The sequence below is a fragment of the Charadrius vociferus genome, unplaced genomic scaffold, assembly GCF_000708025.1.
Source record: "Charadrius vociferus isolate BGI_N301 unplaced genomic scaffold, ASM70802v2 scaffold529, whole genome shotgun sequence".
Classification (NCBI taxonomy): Eukaryota; Metazoa; Chordata; class Aves; order Charadriiformes; family Charadriidae; genus Charadrius; species Charadrius vociferus.
In genome coordinates this window covers 507,645-531,568 of record NW_009650172.1, presented here as the reverse complement: position 1 = coordinate 531,568, position 23,924 = coordinate 507,645, and the positions used below count along the sequence as shown (strand labels likewise).

The 23,924-nt window shown below is 49.1% G+C and overlaps 1 protein-coding gene across 1 annotated transcript; it reads left to right on the top strand.

Annotated features, from left to right (window-relative positions):
* Positions 1-17,979: 17,979 nt before the first annotated feature.
* LOC104293106 (leukotriene C4 synthase-like) lies at positions 17,980-20,837 on the top strand. The gene is made up of 5 exons (XM_009892571.1): positions 17,980-18,037; positions 18,848-18,947; positions 19,936-20,006; positions 20,241-20,322; positions 20,711-20,837. Exons 1-5 carry the CDS (start codon positions 17,980-17,982, stop codon positions 20,835-20,837), a joined length of 438 nt encoding a protein of 145 aa, XP_009890873.1.
* The last annotated feature ends 3,087 nt before the right edge of the window (positions 20,838-23,924 follow it).

Sequence of the window (23,924 nt, the reverse complement as noted above, 5' to 3'; positions counted from 1 at the left end):
GGTCTGCCTGTGCAGGAGGAGCTGCCGGGGGGGGGCTCACCCGGGAGGTCTGTCCGGGGAGGCCACGGGCTGTCCACAGTGCCTGAGCACCGTGATATTAAACAGCAAAGTCACCTTTACGTCTGTTTTCTTGTTCCTTAGCTCCTTAGAAAGGGTTTTCAAGTTTCCTGCCTATTTGGAAAATTCAGCATAGCTAGTATTTTTTACTGAATTCCAAGCTGAGGGTTTAAGGAAACCGTAAAAAGTGACACGCGCTCCAATGTCAGAACGTGGCAGTGTTGCTCAGGCAGCTGCTTGTTTAAAGGCCTTGTTTAATAACAGAAGCCTTAAGCTGTGCTATATTTCTAAAATTAACATCCTATATTTCTGCAGAGGTGAAATACCGTGTAAACACTCAACAAGTGCACATCCAAACACGTACAGAAGCACAGGGAAATGCAGAAATGACTGTCCCTGCTGTACTGACCAAGAAGGAGAGGCTGGAGGTGGTGGCCGGTTTGTATAGGACCACACAAGTACCTGTCAGAGCAAGATGAAACTTCAGGAGTTCCCATCTGCTGTGTACGTACAGCAGTGTTGGATGGCAATGACTGGCAATTACTGACCCTATCAGTAATATCACTTTTAAGTTGTCTCTGAGTTGCTCTGTCTTGAGAACAGTTAAATGGAAAGCTGTATCTGAACTACCCAGTTTAAAGCCAGCTGCTGTGTGGTCTGTGGGCTACAGCCTGTTCCAGCAGATAGGAGGTGTTCTGTAGGAATACCAAATTCAGTATTGCTAGGAGGGGTGAGAAGGTGGAAGAAAGAAGAAGGATTTTTTTTGTAAACATAAATCTGTTTTGAGTTGATGCAATGAGTCAGCAACAGAGAAAATTCCACCATGTTAGGACAATGCAAGCAGGGCCCCGGCACTCAGAAATAAGGCTCAGCATAAATGAAATCAGCAAATCCCTGTTTACACTGAAGTTTGGAATCAAACACTCACATTTTTCCAGAAAGCCACCAAGCTGACTCCCAAACCTCCCTGTTGACTGAGCTACACCCAGAGGCTGCACAGAAGATGCAGGCAGACAGACAGGCGGGGAACAGCCACAAACAACAGGCAGTGCAGGAGACACAAAGTTACTTTAAAGGGTAACAAAACAGTATAGTTCAGGAGGCTCTCTCCCCAATCAAGGCAAAATAATTTTTTCCACCAAATATCTTTCAAGCCCCTCTTTTGAAACAGGTTATTAACTGCAACATAACTCACAGGACAACATAATACTACAGCTGCAATCACACAAGCACCAGGAAGTCAAATATACATACGCATGCCTGTCTCATGTGCCTCCCCTCTCTCTCCCACCCTTTCCCAAAAAAGAAGACATTCCTTCCTTTTACAACCTGCTGAATCATGGCACAGGCAGGCAGCCCTGAAGCCTGCTGCTGCCTGTGCTGCTTTGTCATCGAGGGGAACAGAACAACCTAAGTTTAGAGGGGAAAAAAAGCTGCTAAAAGCATATCGTACGCTGTGATTTTCAAGATGTTGGAACTTAGATAAAAGGAATATAAAATCAACACAAGAGAGAGAGATAATCCAGAAAGAAAAAAAAAAAAAAAAAAAAAAAAAAAAAAAAAGAGGGATAAAGGGAACGGAAGAAACACGCACAGAGTTTTAACTGCTTTGGCAGCCGAGGTGGTGATATTTTTAGACCAGACTATAGAGTGCCAGGGCAGGGGCGATGAAAGAAAGAGGGATGGCAGATACCGCATGGCAAACATGACATTGTCAAGGAAAAACATTTAGGTGTGTTCAGGCTTTGCTGCAGGAGATTTGTCTCCTTCCCCTCATAAACACGTGGGGAGCGTGCTGTTCTCTGATTTGGCAAAGATTTGGACAGAAAATGGGCAGTGTGGCAAAGCTGGCAGAGCCTGAACATGCAGAACTCAGAGGTGAGAGGCAATCCTCAGTTTATAAGTGAAGCATAGCTTTGAATGATTGTATTTTTGGGAACTTTTCTTGCCCGAACTGTTACCAGACAGAGAAACCTCCTGCACTTTCAGCAGGTACTTTCCATTCTTAATTCCCTCTAAAGTCAATCTCCAAAGAGTTCTTCCTTCCTTAATTCCTGCAGGGCATTGCCACATTGCTAGTGCTCTCTTTGTATTTCAAGCATTAGTAGTAGATCTTTTCAGACTCATTCTCCTCTGGAAAACTGGCAAAAAGTGAGTGGAAAATCAAGCAGGTCAAGGTTGCAGGACATGAGTGACACCACACTGGCAGATAGCAGGCAGTCAAGGCAGATGACCAGCAGGACAACACTGACTTTTGCTCTTTCAAACTTCGAACTGCAGGAGGGAAGACAAGCTCGCATCTCTGTACGGGGTAATGTTCATGTGCCCTGGTACGCTTTTCATGGAAAACACATTTCTTTACAATGACATCTCTGGAGAGCACGCCTGGATGGGAAAAGATACACTGACATTATCACAACAGGGCGGGGGGGCTAAGCGTCTAAAAGAAACAATAAAGTCCTGCTGTTTTCAAAGCTAATAAATGTGAATGTTACAAGTGTTGTAAATTAATTGCAATAAGAGGAGGCAGATTAATCAGAAAAAGGAAGAAACAACAGAACCAGAAGCAGAGCACTAGCAGATGGATGGGAGGAGGCGGGGAGGCACGGTACTGAGGTGGAGGAAGATAACCCATCCATCTGATACCATTCGCACAAGCTGGGAAGTGCCCCTGGGAACAGGAACTTTACAGAAATCTTCTGGGACTCAGAAGCTGAGAGTTACCCCAGACAAGACAATAGGTGCAAGATGGGTCTGGACGTAAGCTAGGGAAATCCTGATGGTTTCCGCGGGTTGTACACAGTTTTCATGGCTTCCTTAGACATTGCACCAGTTTGCTGCACACTGTTTGGTTCCCCCTGTGCTCGTTTCCACCAGTTCTTTCCCAGACCAGATGTAGGTTTGCTTGAGAGTGGCCCTCAAATATCCCCAGAATTGCATCCTTCCTGAGGGTCTCACACTTGAGGCATTTGTATCTGAGCATGGCTGCAACGCATGCAACAGGAATGGGACATCAGATGCCTCCTGGTGCGTTGAGGGTTTTGCTGTTATTCCCTCACTAGGGAAATGCAGATTACCCTTCGGATACAAACACAGCATCCCCCAACCAGCGAAAGCCTGCCCGCAATGGCAACAGGCTGCCACCACCTTAGTGGCCTGAGTGCATCGGCAATGCCCCAAACTTTTCGCAAAGGACAGAACGCTGGTTCCACACAACTCACTGAGAGGGGCTGTGAGTGTTATCAGCAACGAGGCCAAAAGAGAGAACGCTGTGCTGAAACAGAAAGTCTTTCTGCTTTAGCTCACACGTTTCAGATCAGCTGGGGCTGATAGTGACTGACAAAAGCTGCTCTCCCCCAGCTGCTCATGGCTCCGTGCTCATTCCTCTACAACCGGTGTCCCTACAGCAACACACAACCCCCCCGGTGAGTCGGTACTGCCTTGCACGTGGCCCAACAGGGGGCTGCCTGGTTCTGGGCTTGTTGTTCGTTTGTTTGTTTGGAAGCAGTTGTTTTGCCAAGAAAGTTTTTGTTTGTTTGTTTGTTTTGAAGAACAAAAACCATTTTCAATTCTCAATGGTCAAGTCTCCAAACATCTGAAGTTTTTGACGGAGTGATGGGGTGCAATTAATGGTAATTGAAATGCCAGTAAAATGCAGAATATCACAGGGGGAAAGGAAAGAGGTAAAATGGTTTACTATTTAGGAGACAGAAGGGTAGGACAACTTCCCAATTGACACTATGAAGGAAGGCAGGCTGGAAACATCCTTTTCTCCCATGCCAACATGTGACTGCTCCATGGCCAGGATTGCCCAGGAGCCCCCCACCCCTTGGCTTCAGGGGACACGAACGCCTCCAGCCCTGCCCGAGAAGCCAGCCATCGGGGGCCAAATGGGACCCTGGGGTAACTGAGCTGGCTTCAGCACAGCGCTCCCCCGGCAGCTGCCTGCCTTCCCCACCGCATCCGCTTCTTAAAAAAACAGGCAAAAGTCCCGGTAGAGCAGCTGCATTCCTGACATGCCATTGTAAACAGCACAAGGCCACCTCGCACCCCTGGCCCATCCTAATCCTGACTTGCTGAACTCAATAAACAGGGAATTAGCAGCACTTGACTCGGTGACCTCTCCCGACCTGTCACTCTCCTGCTCGCAACCGTCAGCTCCTGGCGCTGAAGAGGCTGGATTGGGGGGCACAAATATTTCAGTCCTTTTGGTGGGTCTTTGTCTGTGTCTGACCAAAAACCCCTCATCACTCTCTTAAGGAAGACAGAAATCCGGATGTGGTTGGCACTCTGCCCAGTGGCTTTTGCGCCTTATATTTTTTACACTTCTGTACTCTTTTCACTTAAATCTCACATGCGGTTTCACACTGAGCCCATTTCTCTTTGCATTAGCAGTGTGCCGCCCTCCGCATTGCTTCCTCCTTCGTGCTCGTGTGGCCGCGCTGTGGCTGGAGTCAGGCACCTGTCCTGGCTGAAAACAAATTCAGCAAAAAGACACGTGGTTTGATCTCAGCTGGACTAGCAGGATTGGCCTCTTTAGGAGCAACACAGATGTAGGTGTGCTTAAATGACTTATGAAATTGATCCTCTAACACCCAACATAATTGCTGATGAAGGTAGGTTTGTGCTGAAATACTCCACTGTGAATCAGAATGGCCGAGGTGGGACATACATCCTGTTCCCTTGTCCTTGCTATTGAGCATCATCTTCTGGTGGATGCCCCAGGTGGAAAACTGAGCTTGGCAACCTCTAAAATTACTGTTGAGAGCTCTGTAAGTCAGTAATGTGCAGGAGGGACTTGCTTCTGAGAAACAACCCTCCCAGGGAAAAACTCTTGCTAGAAACAGTTCCTTCCCTGCCATGCGTGAGATGCGAGGGAAGGCGCATGCCTGCAGGGAGAGTCACAGCACAGCTGTGCTACAGCCGTGGTGGCTGCAACCGGCCAACAAGGATTTCAAGTGCCCTCACTGGATCCATATTAACCACTCGGTCATACGTCAGAGCTGCAGGGCAGAGTGACTTTGCACATTTAGCTCCCTCTCTGAAAACAACAACAGTGCTGGAGAATCCCTGCTCAAGGGAATGGTCCATGCTGGCGGTGGTCCATGCCTGTGCTCGCCCCAGAAAAGTTTCAGCAGACAGAGGGGCAAAGTGACTCTGCGTACTGAGGATTTCTGTCCATTTCTCAGTTAGAACTTGAATTCATCATTAATCAGGTGAAAATATTTCCCTATAAATGGAAGTTAGTTAGCCGTTTCCTGATGCCAGCTTCTAACCAAGGTCACACACCTACCAGAGGCCCTGCAGAAGCTGCAGTCACGGGCAGCTCTGGTCCTTGCGCCTCCCCTTGGCCTGGCCAGTGGTGCTCCCTCCCAGCTGCCTTGCCAGGGCTGGTTTCAAATCCCTGAACCTCACACTGTGTCTGCGTTTCCGTCCACTACGTGGGGTGTTCCCTGACCTAACCGTGCCTGGTGGGAAGGCGACCTGCACAACCAGAGATGTTCTGCCCCAAGGAGCGGCCAGAAGATCTCTGGCACGTTTGCCCCAGGCTGGGATCCCTCCCTTTGCAGTCAGGGCATCACTTGCTGCGCCCTCGGGGGCTGCGAAGCTCCCAGCTAAGGTACTGCCCACGCGTTCACTGCCCTATAGCCGCTTGTGCATCCCAGCCCCTGGAGACCATCCCCACCTTCCCGTTCTGATGTTTTTATTTTCCTGTCTTGTATAACTATTACTCAAAAAAAAAAAAAGAAAACAAAAAAACCCCAAAAAACCAAAACCAAAACCGATGCACACTTATTTCCCAAAGAAAATGATAACAAGGCTCTCTTTGTAACCTGCAATCCCCTGTGCTTTCCCTAAGGACAGCGGAGGGGGCTGAATGAGAGGACTATAACCAGGCATAGCAGAGGGAGAGGCTCCTTCTGCTCCTTCTCCCAGGGGAAGGTCCTGCTGGACACCATTTTTCACATCTGCAGCTCCCCACTGCCTTCTGGTGGCAAAAATGTATTAAAATCTCCCTCCCAGCCCAGGCTTCTCCTCCCAAGCTGGCACAAAACGCTTGTGCTGGGCATGTGGTTTGAGGTCCCATCTTGCACCCTTCTTGGCATCGCCTGGCCCCCCACTCCCTGCAGGGTCATTCTGAAGTTCCTCCTCTTTTCTGCAGAAAAAGGCTCCATTCTGTGCCAGAAAGGAAGGTGGGGAATAAGCAAACCCAGTGTTTGTAAGGGTCTGACTCTGCCTCCAGTGATGAGACATGTCTCCAACATTTCCCTGCCTTGCAGGGGCTCTCAGCTCCTGGCAGCTCTTTGCCAACAGCCCCAAAAATACAGGCACCTCAAGAAGCTGTCTCTCGCACTCTGGCTGCCCGGTGTTAGCTGGTTGGGAATGGTGAACATATTTCCATCCCTGGTTGCCAGGAGCAAAGCAGCCAGGAGTGAAGGGCTTATAGGATTTGCTGCTGCTTGTATTTGTGATAGTCATCTCCTAGGAAAGGATTAGCTGCTGGGTCCGGAGGTGGTCCCGCGCCTGCCTGGCCTCTGAAGTCCTGCAGGAACAAAGTGTTTGCTAAGGACTTTGTCACCGCCGGTGCGAACGGCTGCCGAGCTGCGCTGTAACCAGGGATGGCAGCGAAGTCAGCACAGATGCGGCAGCAGGATGAAGACGAGGACCATGGCGAGCCCTAGTTCCAGCCCATTGCATGAAGTTTGTGCAGCGAAGGCGACCTTGGCTGGTCTAACCGGGTGGTCTGCCAGAGTTTTCTATGGGAATACGCTGCATTTTCTTGCACTGCTGTGGCTGACAAAGCCAAGATAACGTTACGGTGCTGTATGCATTCCCTCCCTCATTTGAATGGTTACACAGGAAAATTTCCTTTGGTTTGCTAGTTCTTCTCAGTCTGAACTCTTGCCCGAAAGCTTCTGGTGGTGGGCAAAAGGTGTGGAAAGGTACTGGTGGTTTCTTTCATGAGAATATCTATGTTTATATTGTACGTGAGCCGACTGCTCCCAGGAACTCTCTGAAGTGTAGGGTGAACCTGAGACACAGCCTGTGGTGTCCATATTGTTTTTGTGAACATCTGAAAGCCCTTTGGATGGGAAGCCAAGGATGTCCACATCATCGGCAAGCGCCCATGAGAGCTCTGCAGCCCTCCCCGGCGTCAGCCCGAGGGCTCTGCTTTGGAGCTGCTTGTGCATGACAAAGTGGAGACAAGGGACCTGGTGACTGTGTTTCTCCTTGTATCAACACCAAACATTTCTGTCCATCCTGACTCAGACCAAGGCATCAGTAGAACCTGTCCTCTACGCTTACCTACCGAGTTTGGGTCTTGCTGCCTCTGCTGTTTGATTATGGGGGAATGAAAGGAAGCAATACTTAGTGTTATTTTGGAAATCAAATAATCTTTTTTAAAGCAGATCTAGGTAATAGCATGTGAACCAAAGCAGATGTAAGTGAGAATCTGGAATCCACTGGTTTTTCTTCTGGCTGGGAGTAAGGAGGGTGCTTAGTGTGGCCCTAAGGGCCTGATGTTCTCTATGTTCTTTACTGTCCTGAGCTTAGCTTGGCCCCAGTTTTCAGTGAAGCCAGCTGAAAAGCTGGAAATTGTTAAAAACCCCTAAACATGGCTGTTCTGATAATGTTTCCGGGGAAAACAGTGAGTCACGGATTGAAAAGCAGCAGCGTGGCTGTGTGCAAGTGCAACAAGCGGTGCCGTGTTCTCTGCAGAGTTAGAAGATGCAGAAGGTCTCTAATGTAGAAACCCAAGAGAGTGTGGAGGTGAGGATTTATTTCAGAACTGGCTGGCTATTAAAAAATCAAATAGAACTTGGGGGGATGAGAGGCTTCCTTTGATATAGGGGCTGATAGGAAAATGAAGGTAGTCTGGAGTCAGTCACAGAAAATGTCTGCTTGGCATGACAGTGAAAGGAATGGTTAAGGTTACACAAGTGAAACGTGACAACCTTTGCTCTCATTTTCAAGTCAAATAGCTTACAGTGAGATCTTATCACTCAAGGTTTGAATTAATCATGGGGCGAGTATTGTAACTGAAAGAAATAGATCAAATTATAAAGGCAAGCTGCTACCAAGCTCAATGGAAACTCGAAAGAATGAGGAGGAATTAAGTGAGAGATCTGATTAAGATGAATAAAAATATCAGCTGTGCCTCAGGGAATGTTGCTGTTCTCAAGCACAAATTCCAGAGTCAAAAATAGGGTGCTTTAGTTTTCCATCAAGAAACCAGGCTAGGTAAGAGCTGGAATTCTTTAACCTCGCCGAGAGAAACAGGCTTGCAGCTGAGCTGCCCCCTTGTTTGCCTTCTTAGAAACTGTGAATTATAACTATGCAATGTGTATCAGACAAGCTCACTATTTTGGTTTTACGTTTCCAGCTCATTCTGTTCATTTATTCAAAACATTTCCCCCATCAGACTCTCCTTTTTTGCAAATGTCTGTAAGTGGAACCGGAATCAGTCACTGCCTTACTTTATAAATCACATCATTAGCTTCCTTTGTTATTTTGGGACATTTTAATCTAAGACCTCATCCTGTGAACAGGTACATTTTTAATCTGTCCATCAACTCAGTGACCAGGGGCTGTCCTTTTGTTCCTGCTGGACAACCCCTATCCAAGATAGAAGTGGAATGAGCTGCAAGCTTTCTGTAATTCTAGATAGACTTTCGTTAGAGGTTGTTTTCTGATACCTTTTTACAAGGAGATCAAAGACATCCTCCTCCCTTTATGAATATAAAGATGTAGATCTAAGGCAAACTCAGAAAAAGCCCCAAATTAAATGTAACATGAAACTTGTTTCTATTTGTTTACTATTTTTTTTAGCTGATTACTAAACCAGGGTCTGCTTTACAGCTCTTCATACATTATATATATACACATGTGTATATGTTTATTGAAAATCTGTATCTATATGCAAAATAAAAATCTATATGTAATAAAATATGTCTAATAAAAGACTCTATTTGTATGTATCTGGTTAAAACCCCCTACATTTAGGGGTAAGAAGATCACTGGTACAAGAAATGTTAAATATGGAAAGGGTTGATCATTAGAGGACTTCGGGAGGAATTTGGACTCATTTTCACTTGAGTAAAAAAAAAAGTGTTGTGCAGATAGCAGCTGACCATGTTAATGTATTGTAAATATTGAACCTTTGAAAATTATGGGTGGAGATTTTTTCTGTTTGCTTTAGTAATAACCTAAACTCTGGTCCCTGATAAATCCTGTACCAACAGACTGGATTGTATATTCCTGAATAGCCACATCCTTCTTTGACAGAAGTTAAAAATCATAAAAACGAGTAGTGTCCGAATAAAACCTTGCACAAAAACTTGAATTAAGGATATCTCTGTCAGGATCTTATTGTCTGCTTGACATCCACCCTGCTATTTATCAGACAAAGATTTTTCCTTGCAGCATAGTCTTTGGCATTTCTTTACAGAAAAGGTGAGATTGATCCTTAAAGTTAGCGTACAATAAATGCCCTTGTAGGTGAGCATCCACGTTCTCCTCCAGATACGCTTTTCCAAACGGAGGTTCAGGCTGAAGTCCCAGCTCTCTTGCCCATCTTCCCTGCTCCAGGTAACCAGCTCAGAAGGGATTTTGCTGCTTGGTTGGCTGTAGCCTGTCGTCCCAGGAGCTCTCCGGTGGCTTCATAACTGTCACTTCTAGTCTTGTCTGCATTAGAAAGTCTGGCAGACAGGCAGTTATATACAGCAAGCAATTACTGGTTTGGTGATGTCAGTGAATTAAAATCCTATTTGGCTGCCTTGGCCCAGGCAATATCCTTACAGCATTGGATTATATCCGCAAATGATGAGCAGTCATATGGGTTATTGCTAATTCTCTTTCTGTAGTATGTGGCTTAGTGAAAGATCTTGTAAACAGATTGTGAGACACCAGTGCTCCTCTTCGGCGATCGCAGGAATTTGAGATTGAGCTCCCTTAAATCCCTTTCTTGTATAATCTGCTTTTATTTTTAATTTCTAGTGTTGTTACTCCTGCTGCCAAAAGCTTAGTTGTCACACAGATACCAGAGCTCTTTTGTGTTCTCAAAGGGCAAGGCAAATTATTCTTTGGTATTTGCAGAACTATAGCAACTGCCAAAAATTTAAGAGGGGTATTCAGGAGGAGAAGACCAAGACAGTGAATAAAGTGCACAAGCTGTTACATGTAATCACTGAAACTGTACAGGGCATAGCATCCATTTGGGATCTCTGCGGATGCTAAACAAAAAGACTAAATTGCGATGAGCAGCACTAATGTCAGGGCTTTCAAACACCAAAGACCAAGCTCCTGTGGGCGGTGTTCAACTCTGCTTTGCCACGCCAGACCCAGGATAAAAGCCCACTCGGATCCTGCAGACAGAGGGGGTGAATGCTGTCCTGCAGGCAGAAGCCTGTGTAGCCAGGAGGCGTCGAGCACTGACTTGAGCACTGAGAATTTGCTTAATGGAAGCAGCTACCAACAAGACATGCAAAGTTTTTAGGCTGCATCCCAGTCCTGTGCCGTGTGGAGCAGTTAGATGGATGCTGGGAAATGGGTTTCCTTAAGTGTGATGCAAGGGGCAGCGGGATCCACATCCCAGTACTGTCCATCTTGCTTCTTGCTGTCACAGACACCGATCACAAAGAGTACATCTACATGGTTTGCAGACAACGTATTGAAAGCATGATGGCTTGTGAGGGATTTGTATCACTCAGAAAGCAACTTTTCCTTAAAACAAATATTGAATGCACCTCGCTGGAAGAGGGCAGTGGAATTATGTCAGGAAACCGGAAGCAGTGGAATACTTCTTCCATAAGGGCTACAAGAAATCTGAAATTACGGCAGGTTTTCTTTGCCTTTGTCCCCAGCAGAGCTCCAGGGTACCAGTAGTACAGCTCTAACCAGGAGCTCAATAACTGCCCGGTGCCACTTGTTGAATCCTCTTCTTGTCAGAGCACGTCTAGACACCATCCACGCCGCCTCCAGGTTTTGAGAGGCAGATGGTCTGCAAAGTAACATCGTTTCAATTGCCATTTCAGCCTCCCAGTGGTTAAAAGCAGGGGTGTGCAGGCAAGTTTGGTATTTAGCACTGTTTCTGGTTGTTCTATTCTTTTACACAATTGCATCATGCAACCATTTCACACCCTAAAAATAAACCCAGCTGGTTTTAAAGCAATTCCTTTGTCCCAGTGTGGGATTGGTCACTGCTTTGTGACTGCTGAGAGGCAGTTTCTCGTGTTTTGCAAAAGCTCTCTGTCCTTGATGAACTCATCAGCTGCTTCTCAAAGGCCTCTGGGAAGAGCACGATTTTCTAACTTAGAGCTCCTGTCTGTCTGTCTGTCTGTCTGTCCTGGCTTCCCACAACACAGCCCCTCGCTGTCTGCCTCTGTGGGCCGGCACCCCGCAGCTGGAGAGGCTGAAGCAGCTCAGAAGGTGCTGGAAGAAGACCGATGCCAGGATGGGTGCCTGGTCCCAGTGGCACCGCTGGGACTGCTTTTGGGCCAGCTTTGCAAGCCAGGAGGGGGGCTCAGAAGGAGCCTCCAATTCTGGCACCTCAAATGATGCCCCCCAACTTGAGATGCTGGGCGTAGGAGTTATCTGGCCATGCTGGTGGACAGCAGAGCTGGGTCAGCCTCCGTGCGGCATCTGGGCTCCACCTGAGGCCGGAGGAGTTGCACTCCCGTGGGACCTCTCCCCAGGGACTGTCCCCAGCCCTGCTGTCCCCACAGCTATCACCATGGTCGAGTACACCCAGGTCACCTCAACCTCGGCCAGGCTCTGACACACGAAGGCTACAAGAAGTAACATCCAGTACTCAGAAACCTGTCCGCTCCCAGACTCACGTCTTGCCCTGAGCCTCGTGGCTGCCGCCAGCTCCTGGTCCTGTGCCAACAGGAGATGCAGAGACCATCTCTGTTTAACTTCTCCTTTGGAGATGGGAGAAGGGATGGAGCCCACTCGCACTCCTCTGGGGTCAGCTGTTTATGTGACCCGGGCAGCCTCTTCACACTGCTTACGCTGCCCTTGAAGCCTCGCAGACGCAGCACGGTGTGTGTACCCCTCACTGGCAGCATCCCACCCGGTACCTGGGCTCCATTCCCTGCCCGGCTGCCCCATCCCCTCAGGCACGTCGCTCAGGGCATCTTCTGGAGGCACAAGAGTTAAAGAGTTCAAAGAACAACAGTCCAAACGATTACCCACTCTCATCTGCAGCATCTGCCTTTGGTTCCTTCCCAAGATGTATTTCAAAACTTTTTAACACCGCTGACATCAGAGGAGCTTTACAGAAACATCCATCTGTTTCCAAACGCATCCGGCTGCGCTGTCCCAGCATCTTCTGCCCTTGCACGAGCTCTTCCATGGGCCTCATCCCTTGTCCCACTCCGATGGCTGGAGACTCCGTGGTCGCACCCTCTGCGTTCATCTAGCTCAGCCGCAGCCCGAGGGGATGGATGGGGTGACACAGGACAGGACACTCTGCAGGACACGGGTCCCACCAGGCGCAGTCCTGCAGCACCAAGCAAGGAGAGCAGAGCAGCTCCAGTGATGGTGATCGGGACAGACACAGCCCAGGGATGGCCACACCAGCCCATTGCGATGAGCGACATTTGAGGGAGCCAAGCTCAGGGTCAAGGCAAATGGCTGGACGCAGGTGGCCATGTCAAAAACTGTGTGCAAGGGCTGGAGGTTAAATGCAGCTCCTGACCGAACCAGGGAGCCCCCCCAGGGGGTTTTGGCAGCTCACACATCTCTTCCCAGCGGTGTGGTCCCTGCTTACAGAGCTGGCCTGGAGCGCGGGCAGCCCAGCCGGCATCTCTGTCCACATCACACGCTGCCTCCCATAGATCTGCCCCGGACCACCTCCCTCGTCTCCCCAAAACTCCTCCTTTCCCCTAACCTTGCGTGGGAGAGGACTTTAGCGTGAAAAGTAATGGCAGAGGGACCACCGCCCTCCTGACTGCCCCACATCTGCCCACACAACCCTGCACAGCAATGCCTCCCCACTTCAGGCAAATCCCCCTCCCCTCTTCCCCTGTGCCTGGAGAGCCAAAGGTCTCTTCTTCACAGGACACCTACCATTTTTTTAGGAATGCCCATTTCATCCCTAAAATGTCTCCTCCGAGCTGCCCTCGCTCAGCCCCTCTCTGATGCCCTGCCCAGCTCTATCTCATAACTGGGCAGGGCTGACCGGAATCCAGCGTTCTGGTCCAAACAAGACAGAAAAGCTGAATAGCTCTATTTTTTCACCCCTGTAATTTAGGGAAAGGGAAGCTGCACTCCATGACCACTCTTCACCCTTTGATGTATTTCGATGTGCCCGGTAGCCTTGCAATTTTTTTCCCCACATCATTATAGGATAATACTAAGTGTGTGTTAACATAAGAGCTGCCAAAGATGTTTAAAAGGCTTGTTTGTCCCTCCGCAAAGGGAAATCCTCCCCCTCCCTGCCATATGCACTTATCGCTCCAGAGATTCATTCTTCGTTGAGCTAGCCAGAAGTGCAGTTGCCTTTCTGGCGTTGTTCTTTTTTGTTTATTTGCTATTTCTGACATTCTGCTGAAAAGGGAATAGGAAAATTGGCAAAACACATGGAAAGGAGTTGCCTCATGTGACAATAGCATGAGACAAGGCAGGACAAGAGAGGGATTTAATTTGCCTGGTTTAATATTTTTAACAGATGTTGACCATAAAAGCAGAGCTATTATTCATTTGCATGTATCAGTGCCTTTTGATGATGGATTAAGGGGAGAATTTTGGCACTGCTTTTACACTGATGTGCTCTCCAGTCAGATTTAATAAGTGTACAGATAAAGCTCACCAAACTCCTTTAGAAGAAAGCTTTAAGAAAAATTTCTCCAAACTATCCCTAACTAAATGAGCATCATATACTCATTTATGTAGTTTTCCAAAGCCTCAGCTTTCCATCTTGCTTTTTAGAAAATGGCTTTGAACACTTTCCCCATTTTATCTTTAAAGTGAAACCTTCACCTTTACCGAGATGATGAGCACTGTCAGTAGGAGCACTTGGCCGTGGTCCTGCTCCACACAGTGGCGTTCAAGCAGAGGGGTTAAAGCAGCCCAGAAGAAGATTGGTTTTGCTGTTAGAAATTTTGCTGTAACTAATCATTTGAGAACGTTTACATGGCCTGTTTGATGTGCCACAGATCCGGAAATCTCAGGAATATCTGTCTGAAACCCGTCTAGATCAACAGGCTAATGCACATCTCCAAAATGCACTCTTTGTACTCCAAGGGATGCTTCGCATAATGCCAGCCTGGATGTTGCTGGCAAAACCAACCACCTGCTATTTTACGGTCTGAAAGGAGGAGCATCTGTATAGATGCACATTTTAGGAGGACATGGTAATTCTTGTCATGCAAAGTTTTTATGGTTATTGCAAAATGCAGAACCCAGGACACGTTTCAAAACGCTGAAGAGTTCTGAGCCAGTTTGCGCCTTACTGGGAGCCTTGATGGGAACCACAGAGCAGAAGTTCCCTGCAGCTGTCCGCCCCTCCTAGGAACACGTGGCCAACTGCGTCTTCGTAAGGGATGAAATTGTAAATTGGCCTTTTCTTGCCATGTTTTTAGCCCGTCTTTCCTCTTACAGCTGCAAAATCCAAGAATTCCAGGAAAATCTCAAGACGTGTTGGTCTGAGCTGACAGAAGGCTCCGCAGGCATGGGAGGTCGGGGAGGCGTGCCGCCGGCCCCGCTGCCCCAGCCCGAGGGAGCTGATAGTTGAACAGATGGAGAGGCTCAGGGTTGAGCTCTCTTTCATTCTCTGAAACTAGAAAAACTTTTATTTTTCTGTGTCGCTTTTAATTCTTTTGAACAAAAAAAACCTCTCTTTTTTTCCCATGTGGCTGTTGGAAAGACACTAACTCTTCCTGCAAGCAGTTCCATGGTCACGGGTTTGGATGTGCTCAGTGGCCGCAAAAGAATTCGAAGGGAAACGAAGCACAAGTGCTGAGACTAGAAAATACTTCCATATTTTTACAATACGACTGGGAGGACGAGGTGATGCTTCACAGCTGAAGGGTAAGTTGCTCAGCTGCAAAATGTTCCCTCTTCCACTGACAGTGAGCTCTTGGCCCGTTGTAGTCTCATGGAATATATTTCTAGGGGGATGATTTTGCCTGTAACGGTGCTGGGCTCAGTGCTGCTGGCTTCTCCTTGCCCTGCTGCTCCTGGGGAGTAATAGGTACTGCAAACTCTGTGTCTGCTTAAAACCCCTCCAAGCATTTTGTGTTGCTTATTTTTTCCTCCCAAGATTATTTTTAATCCTGATCGGTGTTGCAATCCAGCTCACAGTGTGGCCCTACAGTGGTAATTAAGAGCCATAAAGGATTAATGGCTGCAGGAGGAGGTGGCAGAAGCAACCACGGGCAGAGAGAAATGCCTCTAGTGATGACTCAGTGGGAGGTGCGAGGAGTTTGGACTGTGCCAGGTCCAGCTGCAGGACCGCGTTCGCACAGTGTCACCTGGAGAGCAGAGCACACGCCGGGGAGTCGGAGAGTGGGACAGCGTTCCGTTGGCTCCCGCTCAGCAAATCCATCCCGAGGTGAGCCTGGGACCGCAGAACTTGTCTTTGCTTAGGAGGAAATTAGGCCGCGTCAGCCTCAAGAGGGTGAGGTTTTGCAATATGCTTTTTCTAGTGTCATTGCGGGCGGATGATGAGAGCGGTGACACCCTGTCCCCATCTCCCCACCCCGGCTGCCCCTCCTGCCCCTCTCCTCCCGCAGAGCCCAGGGATGCGGTGGCCGTGCAGCCAGCCGGGCTCGCCGAGCCATCCCCAAGCAGATCTCCCTTTGCTTGCAGAGCGGAGAGTTTTCTGTCTGATCAACGGCGTGATCCAAGTCACTGTGCGGTTGCGAAGTCGTTAGGTCAGGCACAAATGGCAGGAAGGTGGTGGAGGCCGGGGGCAGTGAGGGGGACCGTGTCTGCTGACCAGAGACAGCTGTGGCAACCCCTACACAGGGATGCTGGTGGCCACCGTGGTCCGCAGGATGCTGAGGCTGTCCACCAGTGACAATCCCAACATCGAAGGGCATTTGGTGCCGGGAGGAGGACACTTGTGTCTGCTCCTTCCAAACACCGAGTGAGAATGGAAAATGAGGCAAGTTCTGATGGTGACAAACAGGAGGTGCCCTTCAGGGGGTAGACAGCTTGAAGAATTATGCTTATGGGAGAGGGAGGAGGAGGGGAGAGACATCTGCGCTTGTTTATTCATTCATCTTTCTACTAGCCTTTATTATATTTAGACTACACTAGATGATACTAGAAGTATTTTGCATCTAATGATGATCTAGGGAGTGGGAGTGCTCTCTGGCAGCCTTTACAGCTCCTCCTGGCCCGGGTTTCTTTACCCATATTTCGCGCTTTTGATGCAGGTTATGCTGCACTGTCATCCAACGGAGGTGTAAGCTCAGATCTTTTTTGTTCGGTTGTTTTGCTCTATATTTTCTTTTGCTAGTGGGTTGTAATCAGACGGGAGCAGAGGGAAATCAAACGTCATTAAGCACTGTAAGACCTCTGCCCTTTTTGAGCTGACACAGGAAAGTCCTTAATTTCTTTGACAGCTAAATGGGAAAAAACAAAACACAATGTTCCGTGTATTTCTAAACAGTCACTGGAATGAAAAAGGATCAATTCTGAGATGAAAGAATTAATCTTACAGCTGGAGCTTGAAAAACGGTGGTATCTATGTTTGATATTTGGAGAAATACAATGCTGGGACATGGTTATAGCTTCTGCGGGTGCCCTTATAGAGAGGCGGAAAACCAGAACCAGCTTATTGCTTCTTAGAAAGTCTATCAGGGACATCAGGCATACAATGTAATTCCTGTAAACTGCTTTAATCTGATCTTATTTTTTCTAATAGTGACGTTTAATGATCATTTTGTCTTAACCCGCTTTCCTTTTTCCCTGGTCTGAAGGAAAAATTTTTGGAATGGAGGGAGAGGAAGGAAACAAAGCCAGCAGTCTCAGCAGCTCACAGCCACACCAGCTTTGTGCTCGTAGACAGGAATTAGCCGAGTGGGTCTCTCCTGACATGTGAAAACATCGTTTTCCTTTTGCTGTATCCTGATGAATTCCACAGGTTTTTACCCACACAGAACTCTCTGGTGTTTACGATGAGAGTTAATTCGGCTGAGGATTGATCAGAAGCCTTAAACACACAGCTCCCAGTCTTTCCAGTACAAGGGCTGGCTCTGAAACCCTCTTAGTGTCTGACAGTCATTCTGCAGGACCCATCCCCAAATACAGCATCACTGTGCAAGACAGATCTGTACCTTTCATACTTTCTCACATCCTGTCTTTCTGTTGCAGTGGGTTTTTCATTCAGAGGCTTTATTCGATGCTGTTGTGGTGTCGTGGCCATAAATCGTGCACTGTGTCCAACACACGCTCTCCAAAGTCTGCACGCAGTGATACGGACCATGGAATGCTGCCTGTCCTGATGCTCAAGTGGTGCAGAACAGCCCAAGCGGGGCTGTGGTTTCTCATGCAACATCAGCAAGGGGGACGTTGCTTCAGCCTTTGTTAGGAGCAGTTTTAAGCCAGATGACCCAGGGGGAGTGGATTGCTGGGCTGTTGAGATTTGTCCCCCCCTATCCAGCTCCCAGTTCCCCTCTCTTATCTCTCATGCGTTCACTCTCTGCTAGCTTCCTCATAACTCATTCCTGGGAAAGGGAGGGTTGGAACGGAAATTCTCCGTTAGACCTCTCTCTGCCGATGCCACAGTGTAACGGGCAAGCCAGACTCCTCCTGGGTTTAAGCACCACATACAAATCTTCCCTGTTCAATTAGAGCAAACCTATGCTGCCATCTACCACCGCCGACTGCCACATCAGCAAGGACTAAACCTGGCCAGAGGAGCTTCCAATCAAGCAATCAGATTTTCTAGGGTCTGGAAGAGTCAATATGTTGGATCAGATTCATCTGCTGGCTGCTGTGACAGTCCTGGGAGTCCTGGAGCAAGGTAGGGACCATCGGATGTACGTGCCCAAGCACTTGCTGGGCCAGTCTACTGCACCTCCATTGATTTCCTTTCACTTCCATATTTGATTTCTGCTGTTGCACTGGCACCTCCATGCTTTTCAGACAGTGGACTGATATCTTGTCTGGGGTTTGAAAAGTATTCAACAAAACGATTACCTGAGAAGACCTTCCTCTAGAGGGACTTACCTCCTCAGTTTAGAAATTTCTCAGTAGATCTTCTCCCCTGCAAACATGTAGAATTTATTTCTTTGAAAAATGGGTTTACAGCAGTTCCTGAGGTTCATGTAAATGTTAGCCTACAAAGAGCACGACGGTGCAGAAAGGTGGAAGAATGGGCTGTGGCGGGTCACACGGAACATCTCCCAGCCATGGTTCCTCAATTCAGTGTCTGGGTTGCTTATCTGTGGCATCAGTTCCCTCCCTACTCAGCTATCAGGATTTAGAAGGGGAAAAAATTGAAGATTGAAAAAAACCTTAAAATTGGCAGTAACAAAGTGGATCTGAACTGTGTAACAATTTCTGTAGATAATAGATGATCTGTTAATTATGCAAGAGAGAGAGCAGATATCTGCTGGTGGTACGCGACTGCATACTCCTTGCTTCACTGTTGCACTGCGTCATTCCTTTTCCTTGTCTGAAACAGGGATTTTCATCCAGCTTTCTCTGCTCTGCAGGGGTGCAAGGTTAGGAGGAGACCACAGAACTTTTGCCCTTACCTCTGCCAGACTCCTGGCCCCACTGTACCCAGCCGGAGGACTGACCACCGCTACTTTTCTCTCTTTTGCTGCAGCCTACTTCTTCCTCCAGGTGATCTATGCCAGGAGGGCGTTCGGCATTTCTCCTCCGAAGATCTCGGGCCCACCTGAATTTGAAAGGATCTTTCGAGCGCAGTAAGAAATTCCTCTTACAAGATGCTTTCCAGATCTCATGGCGCTGCCCCTCCCCTGCTTTGCCATTCATTTCTGCAGACTGTAACTCAGCAGTTACCCACCTCCCTTGGGTTTAAGTTAATGGGCTTAAGAGTCAGCATCAAGACTGTGTTGGATCATGAGTCCTAAACACACCAGCCACTGCTGATAAAAATCACACAGGAATCCCTGCTGTAGAGTGAAGGGCTGCTAAAGGCATAGATGTTGGTGCCTGAGACTTGGGCTGGTTTTAGCCAAGCGGTGTCAAAGCCTCAGGCAGCTTCAGCCCTGCTCTGAACCCCACTCGCTGGGAAGGATCCCAGAGAGATCTCAGCCGGGGCTGGGATGGGGATAGCACAGTGCGGCATCTCTGCTGTGACTTCTGTGCTAGGGCTGCAGTGGGGAGGGAGGCACAGAGGGAAGAAACTTCCACTTTTGCTGTAGCCGAGCGCTCAGAAAGCAGTGGCGGGCAGCAGGAGCAGGATCCCCTCAGCCATCCCCTTCTCTGCTCCTTTGCCAGCATGGACTCAGCCTCATCCAGCATCTCTTAGTCCTACTACTTTGTCTTTGGGAAGACAGGACATGGCGTACAAACAATCCAAACAACTAAGTGCTCCCTCCCACTCCAACGCGAAGCCCAGGCTGCGCTGGTCTTATCTGCTTAAGATGCACTTCACCCTCACTCGGGAATGGGCAGTGGGGGTGGTCCATGGAGCCTTTCTGTGCACTGTCTGACCTGGGCATCTTTTATTTAATTTCTTGTGCCCTGAAGACCTAGTTCCTTCCACTGTTTAATTCCTGTGAATAAAGGTGGGATGGGAACTGTGGGGAAAGGTGCAAGCATGGAGATTTTTATGGTGACATCAGCTTTAAAAAGCAACAGCCTACAGCCTCTGGAAACTGCGACGGGAAGCAAAAAAGGAAGATCTTCCTCCTTTCCCTTGATTATGACCTTCCTTTCTCCTGACAGGGTGAACTCCTCCGAATATTTTCCCATTTTCCTGGCAGTTCTGTGGCAGGCTGGACTCTTCTTCCATCAAGGTGAGAACAGCTCATTACCTGGTTTGTCACTGGATCTGTTTCCCTGAGTCCTGGCTCAGTCCTCAGGTCCTGCTCACCTTCTGAGCAATACATTAGGCAGTGATTCTGTCTCTGATGTGAGGGTAGAGCCAGGGGACATAGAGCCTCTATTCCTTCACTTTGGGCTACCTGCTTGGCTCAAAGTAGCTCTGAAAAGCCTTTGGAAATGGTCACTGTGATCTCTTTCCACTGCAGGTCTGGCTGCAGCCTTGGGTCTGCTCTATCTCTATGCCCGCTACTGCTACTTTAAGGGATACAGAACATCATCCTCAGAAAGGTAAATGCCTCTGCCAGCCTGGAGTACACGGTAATCCCTGCGGGTTTGCATTTGGAAACATAACGTGCTTTGGGGAAGCTCAGGACTTCCTCTGACTGCTTTGGGGTCCCTGCATGACTCAGCCTTGCCAAGCTCTACCCAGGGCATAACATGGGCATGGGTACAGGGCTGGGACCAGAGACATGGGTACGGGGCAAGGCTGGAGCTTCCCCGAGCCCTTGCGGGTGTGCGTATTCTCCCTCGAGGCAGGAGCAGGGCTCGGGACCCCATCAGGGGACAGGGAATAGCCAGGGGATGCCTTTCCACCCCCCTTCTCCAGGGACAAAGGGACTGTTTCTGGGTGAGAGCAGCGATGCTCTGTCTCAGCAGGTTCCCTCTCTCCCGCCAGGCTCGCTCCCATATACTTTAGCGCTGGAGTTCTCTGGGTCCTCATTGCAGCATCAGCCCTGGGCATCTTGCATTTCTTCCTCTCTCACTACGTGGGGCTGAACGTCCTCCAGCTTCTCACAGCGTGACCTGCTCCTCTGTCCCTCATCGGTGTCCTCACCTTCTGCCCCTCCTGCCCATGGTAACAGACTGGCTGTACCTAATTCAGCACAAACAAGTCCACCCTCACCTGAGTTTTTAACACCTTCCTCCCCACTGCCCAGCACCATCACGAACTGCTGAGCTCTTCAAGAGGTATTTTTGCCCCATGGCACTCTTTGTGCCAAGTGCTCCATATCTGGCAGCTCCATATCATGCCTGATGCGGAAACAACAACGGTCCAAAACAAGGAGATTTTCAGGAACACCGGACACATAAAAGCAAACTCATCTCCGCCTGAGATTCCCAATGAGCCGCCCCAGGGAATCGCCATGCATTCCCCTTCCTCCAGAGGCTCTGCCTTCAGCCCAGGTGCCGAATGCGGGTTCATGCCAGTTTTCCAAGGCCCACACCTAAGGCAGGCGTTTGTTTGAAACCAGACGTGGGCTGAGGCATAACAAAAGAGGCGAGGGATAAAGAGGAGCAGCCACCAACATGTTGTGCAAAAGTCTATTAGTGCCCTCGTAATGGTTGTTAGCCATTGCCTGTGGGCGATATTGTAAATCAGGACTGCGCAAACTCATAACCACTACTGCATGTATAACTTTGAATACTGCCGAGCGGCAACGTGCACAAATAAAAGGGCCCTGAGCTTGCTGTGCTGGGTGTCTCCTTGTGGGTCAGCAATTAGCAGAGAACAAAACCACGAGTGTTTGAGCACAAGGCGTCTGCCTCAGTTTCCTTGCTGTGCAGCACAACGCAGCCTGCGACCCTACGTCCCACGGGAGGAGAGCTCTGAGTAGGGAGAAGCTGATTTTCGGAGGTGCCGAGCTCCCAGTTTAGGGGCTGAGCCACTCAGCACCAAACAGTGGTCCCCACGGGGTGGTTTGGCCGGGGCTCAGGTCCCCCTCCCGGCTTGGCCCCCCTGCGGCAGGAAGGGCTGGGTTTTCACAGGAGCTCAGCGGTCACAACGCTGATGCTTTTGGCCATGAGTCCACTCATGTTAGCGACACAGTTGAGAAAACGCCAGCAGTGCTCTGTGCCATCGTCACGGGGGGACTTCACGCCAAACACGGAGAGTGAAAATAACTGCATTAACGTGCTGCCAGTCCAAACACATTTTAAAGCCTGCTGTCCTCCCCTCCCTTCCCCAGCGGTTTGCATATCCAGACTGCAAGAACAAAAGGCAGGGTTTTTTTGGAAGAAGTGATTAATTTTTCACATTGTTTCATTTCCTTCCCCATATTTTAAATTAGCTTATCCAGCAAAGCCCCCAGTCCATTTCCCTTTCAGGCTCTCCTGCCTTGGAGTCGTGAAGTTGGAAAACACTGCAGGGGAAGGCTTAAATCGAAACAAAAATAACTGTACAGCACTCGCCTCTGCAAAGTTTTCAGTGCAGTGGGGCCCCATCCTCACAGGACGCCCCTAGGGTGTCACACCAAGATAAACAACAACAAAATAACTTTTTTTCTAGCAGCTTTGGTAATATACTTTGGAAAAAGTTGAGTGCCATTTAACCCTGGCTGTGCCTTAGCGTGGCCAGGGAGGAAGAGACATGCCACCTGCCCCCAGTGAGACCTTACTTAGCCTTTACGTTAACACGTCCCACCACCTCCTGAAGTTAATTCTCAGTCCTCACCTTTTTACCAGCATAACCGGTCACCTCCCAGAGAGTTAATACAGAAGAACCAACCCCAGCTGCTGGTGCAGGTCCTGGCTCCGTGTCAAAATCCTGCTGTGTCGGGTCAGTCCAAGCTGGTGCTCACCAGTTCAGCAGATGCAACCTCCATCTTTCACCCTGCAAACAGTTTTCTAACCCCGCCGTATTGGCCCGGAGTCACTACCCACCTCAGCCCCGCTTGTCTCGGCCCTGCGGGTGTGACAGGGCTGCAGAATGTGACTCAGCGGAGGGAATTTAATGATTCAGCAGCAAGGCTGTGGCAAGCTGTCTTCTCCCTCTGGATGCAGAGAAGACCATTAAAAATCTTGGTGGATCACAGCCAGGCTCTGGCCCCAGCTGCCCACCGTCACCAGCTCTGCCACGGAAAAGCTGCACGGCACATCATCCTCTTCAAATAATTGTCAGAGGGGTCATTTCAGGTGCCCTCTCGCAGAAGAAAAGCTCCTCCCCTCCACCCAGGGATGCTGTCATTACTCTGCCACTTCATAACTGTCACCGAAGAAAATCACTTTGCACCAGTCCATGATGTGGTTGACGGTTTCAGGATCTGCTGTAGGAAACCACTCTGCCCACCCGCACCCACGGCGGCGATGCTGTGGGGCCGGGTTTGTCCCGGCGGGTTGCGGGATGGGGACAGGGTCTGCCCCAGCCACCCCAAGGTTACCCAGCTCCGAGGTCACCATCCACCCGGGGTAAAGCCCATCCCGTCAGCCCCACTTTAATGGTGAACCCCACCACCCTGGCACTGCCGCATGGCCGGTGGCAGAGCCGCCATGGCCATGGCTGACCAGGTGATGGTCCCTGCTGCCGCTCCTATCCCCGCTCCCTCCTCCCCCCCGGGGGGGAGCTGCCCCATGCAGCCACCTCAGCTCCCCCCACCTGGGGATTTGTGTCCTGGGTTAATTTTATTCTGGTCTGGTGGGCTAAGCTGGCTGGGGGGGAGGGGGTATAATCATAGAATTGTTGAGGTTTGAAGGGACCTTTAAGACCATCAAGTCCAACCATTAACCTAACCTGACAAAACTACTTCTAAACCATGTCCCCAGGTACCACGTCTACGCTTTTTTTAAACACCTCCAGGGATGGTGAATCCACCACCTTCCCGGGCAGCCTATTCCAATGTTTGATAATCCTTTCAGTGAAAAAAATTTTCCTAATATGCAATCTAAACCTTGCCTGACATAACTTGAACCCATTTCCTCTCATCCTATCACTTGTCACCAAGGAGAAGAGGTCAGCCCCCACCTTTCTACACCCTCCTTTCAGGTAGATGATTAGGGCATTAGAACACCTCTCTTATGAGGAAAGACTGAGGGACTTGGGTCTCTTTAGTCTAGATAAAAGAAGATTGAGGGGGTATCTTATTAATGCTTACAAATACTTAAAGGGAGGGTGC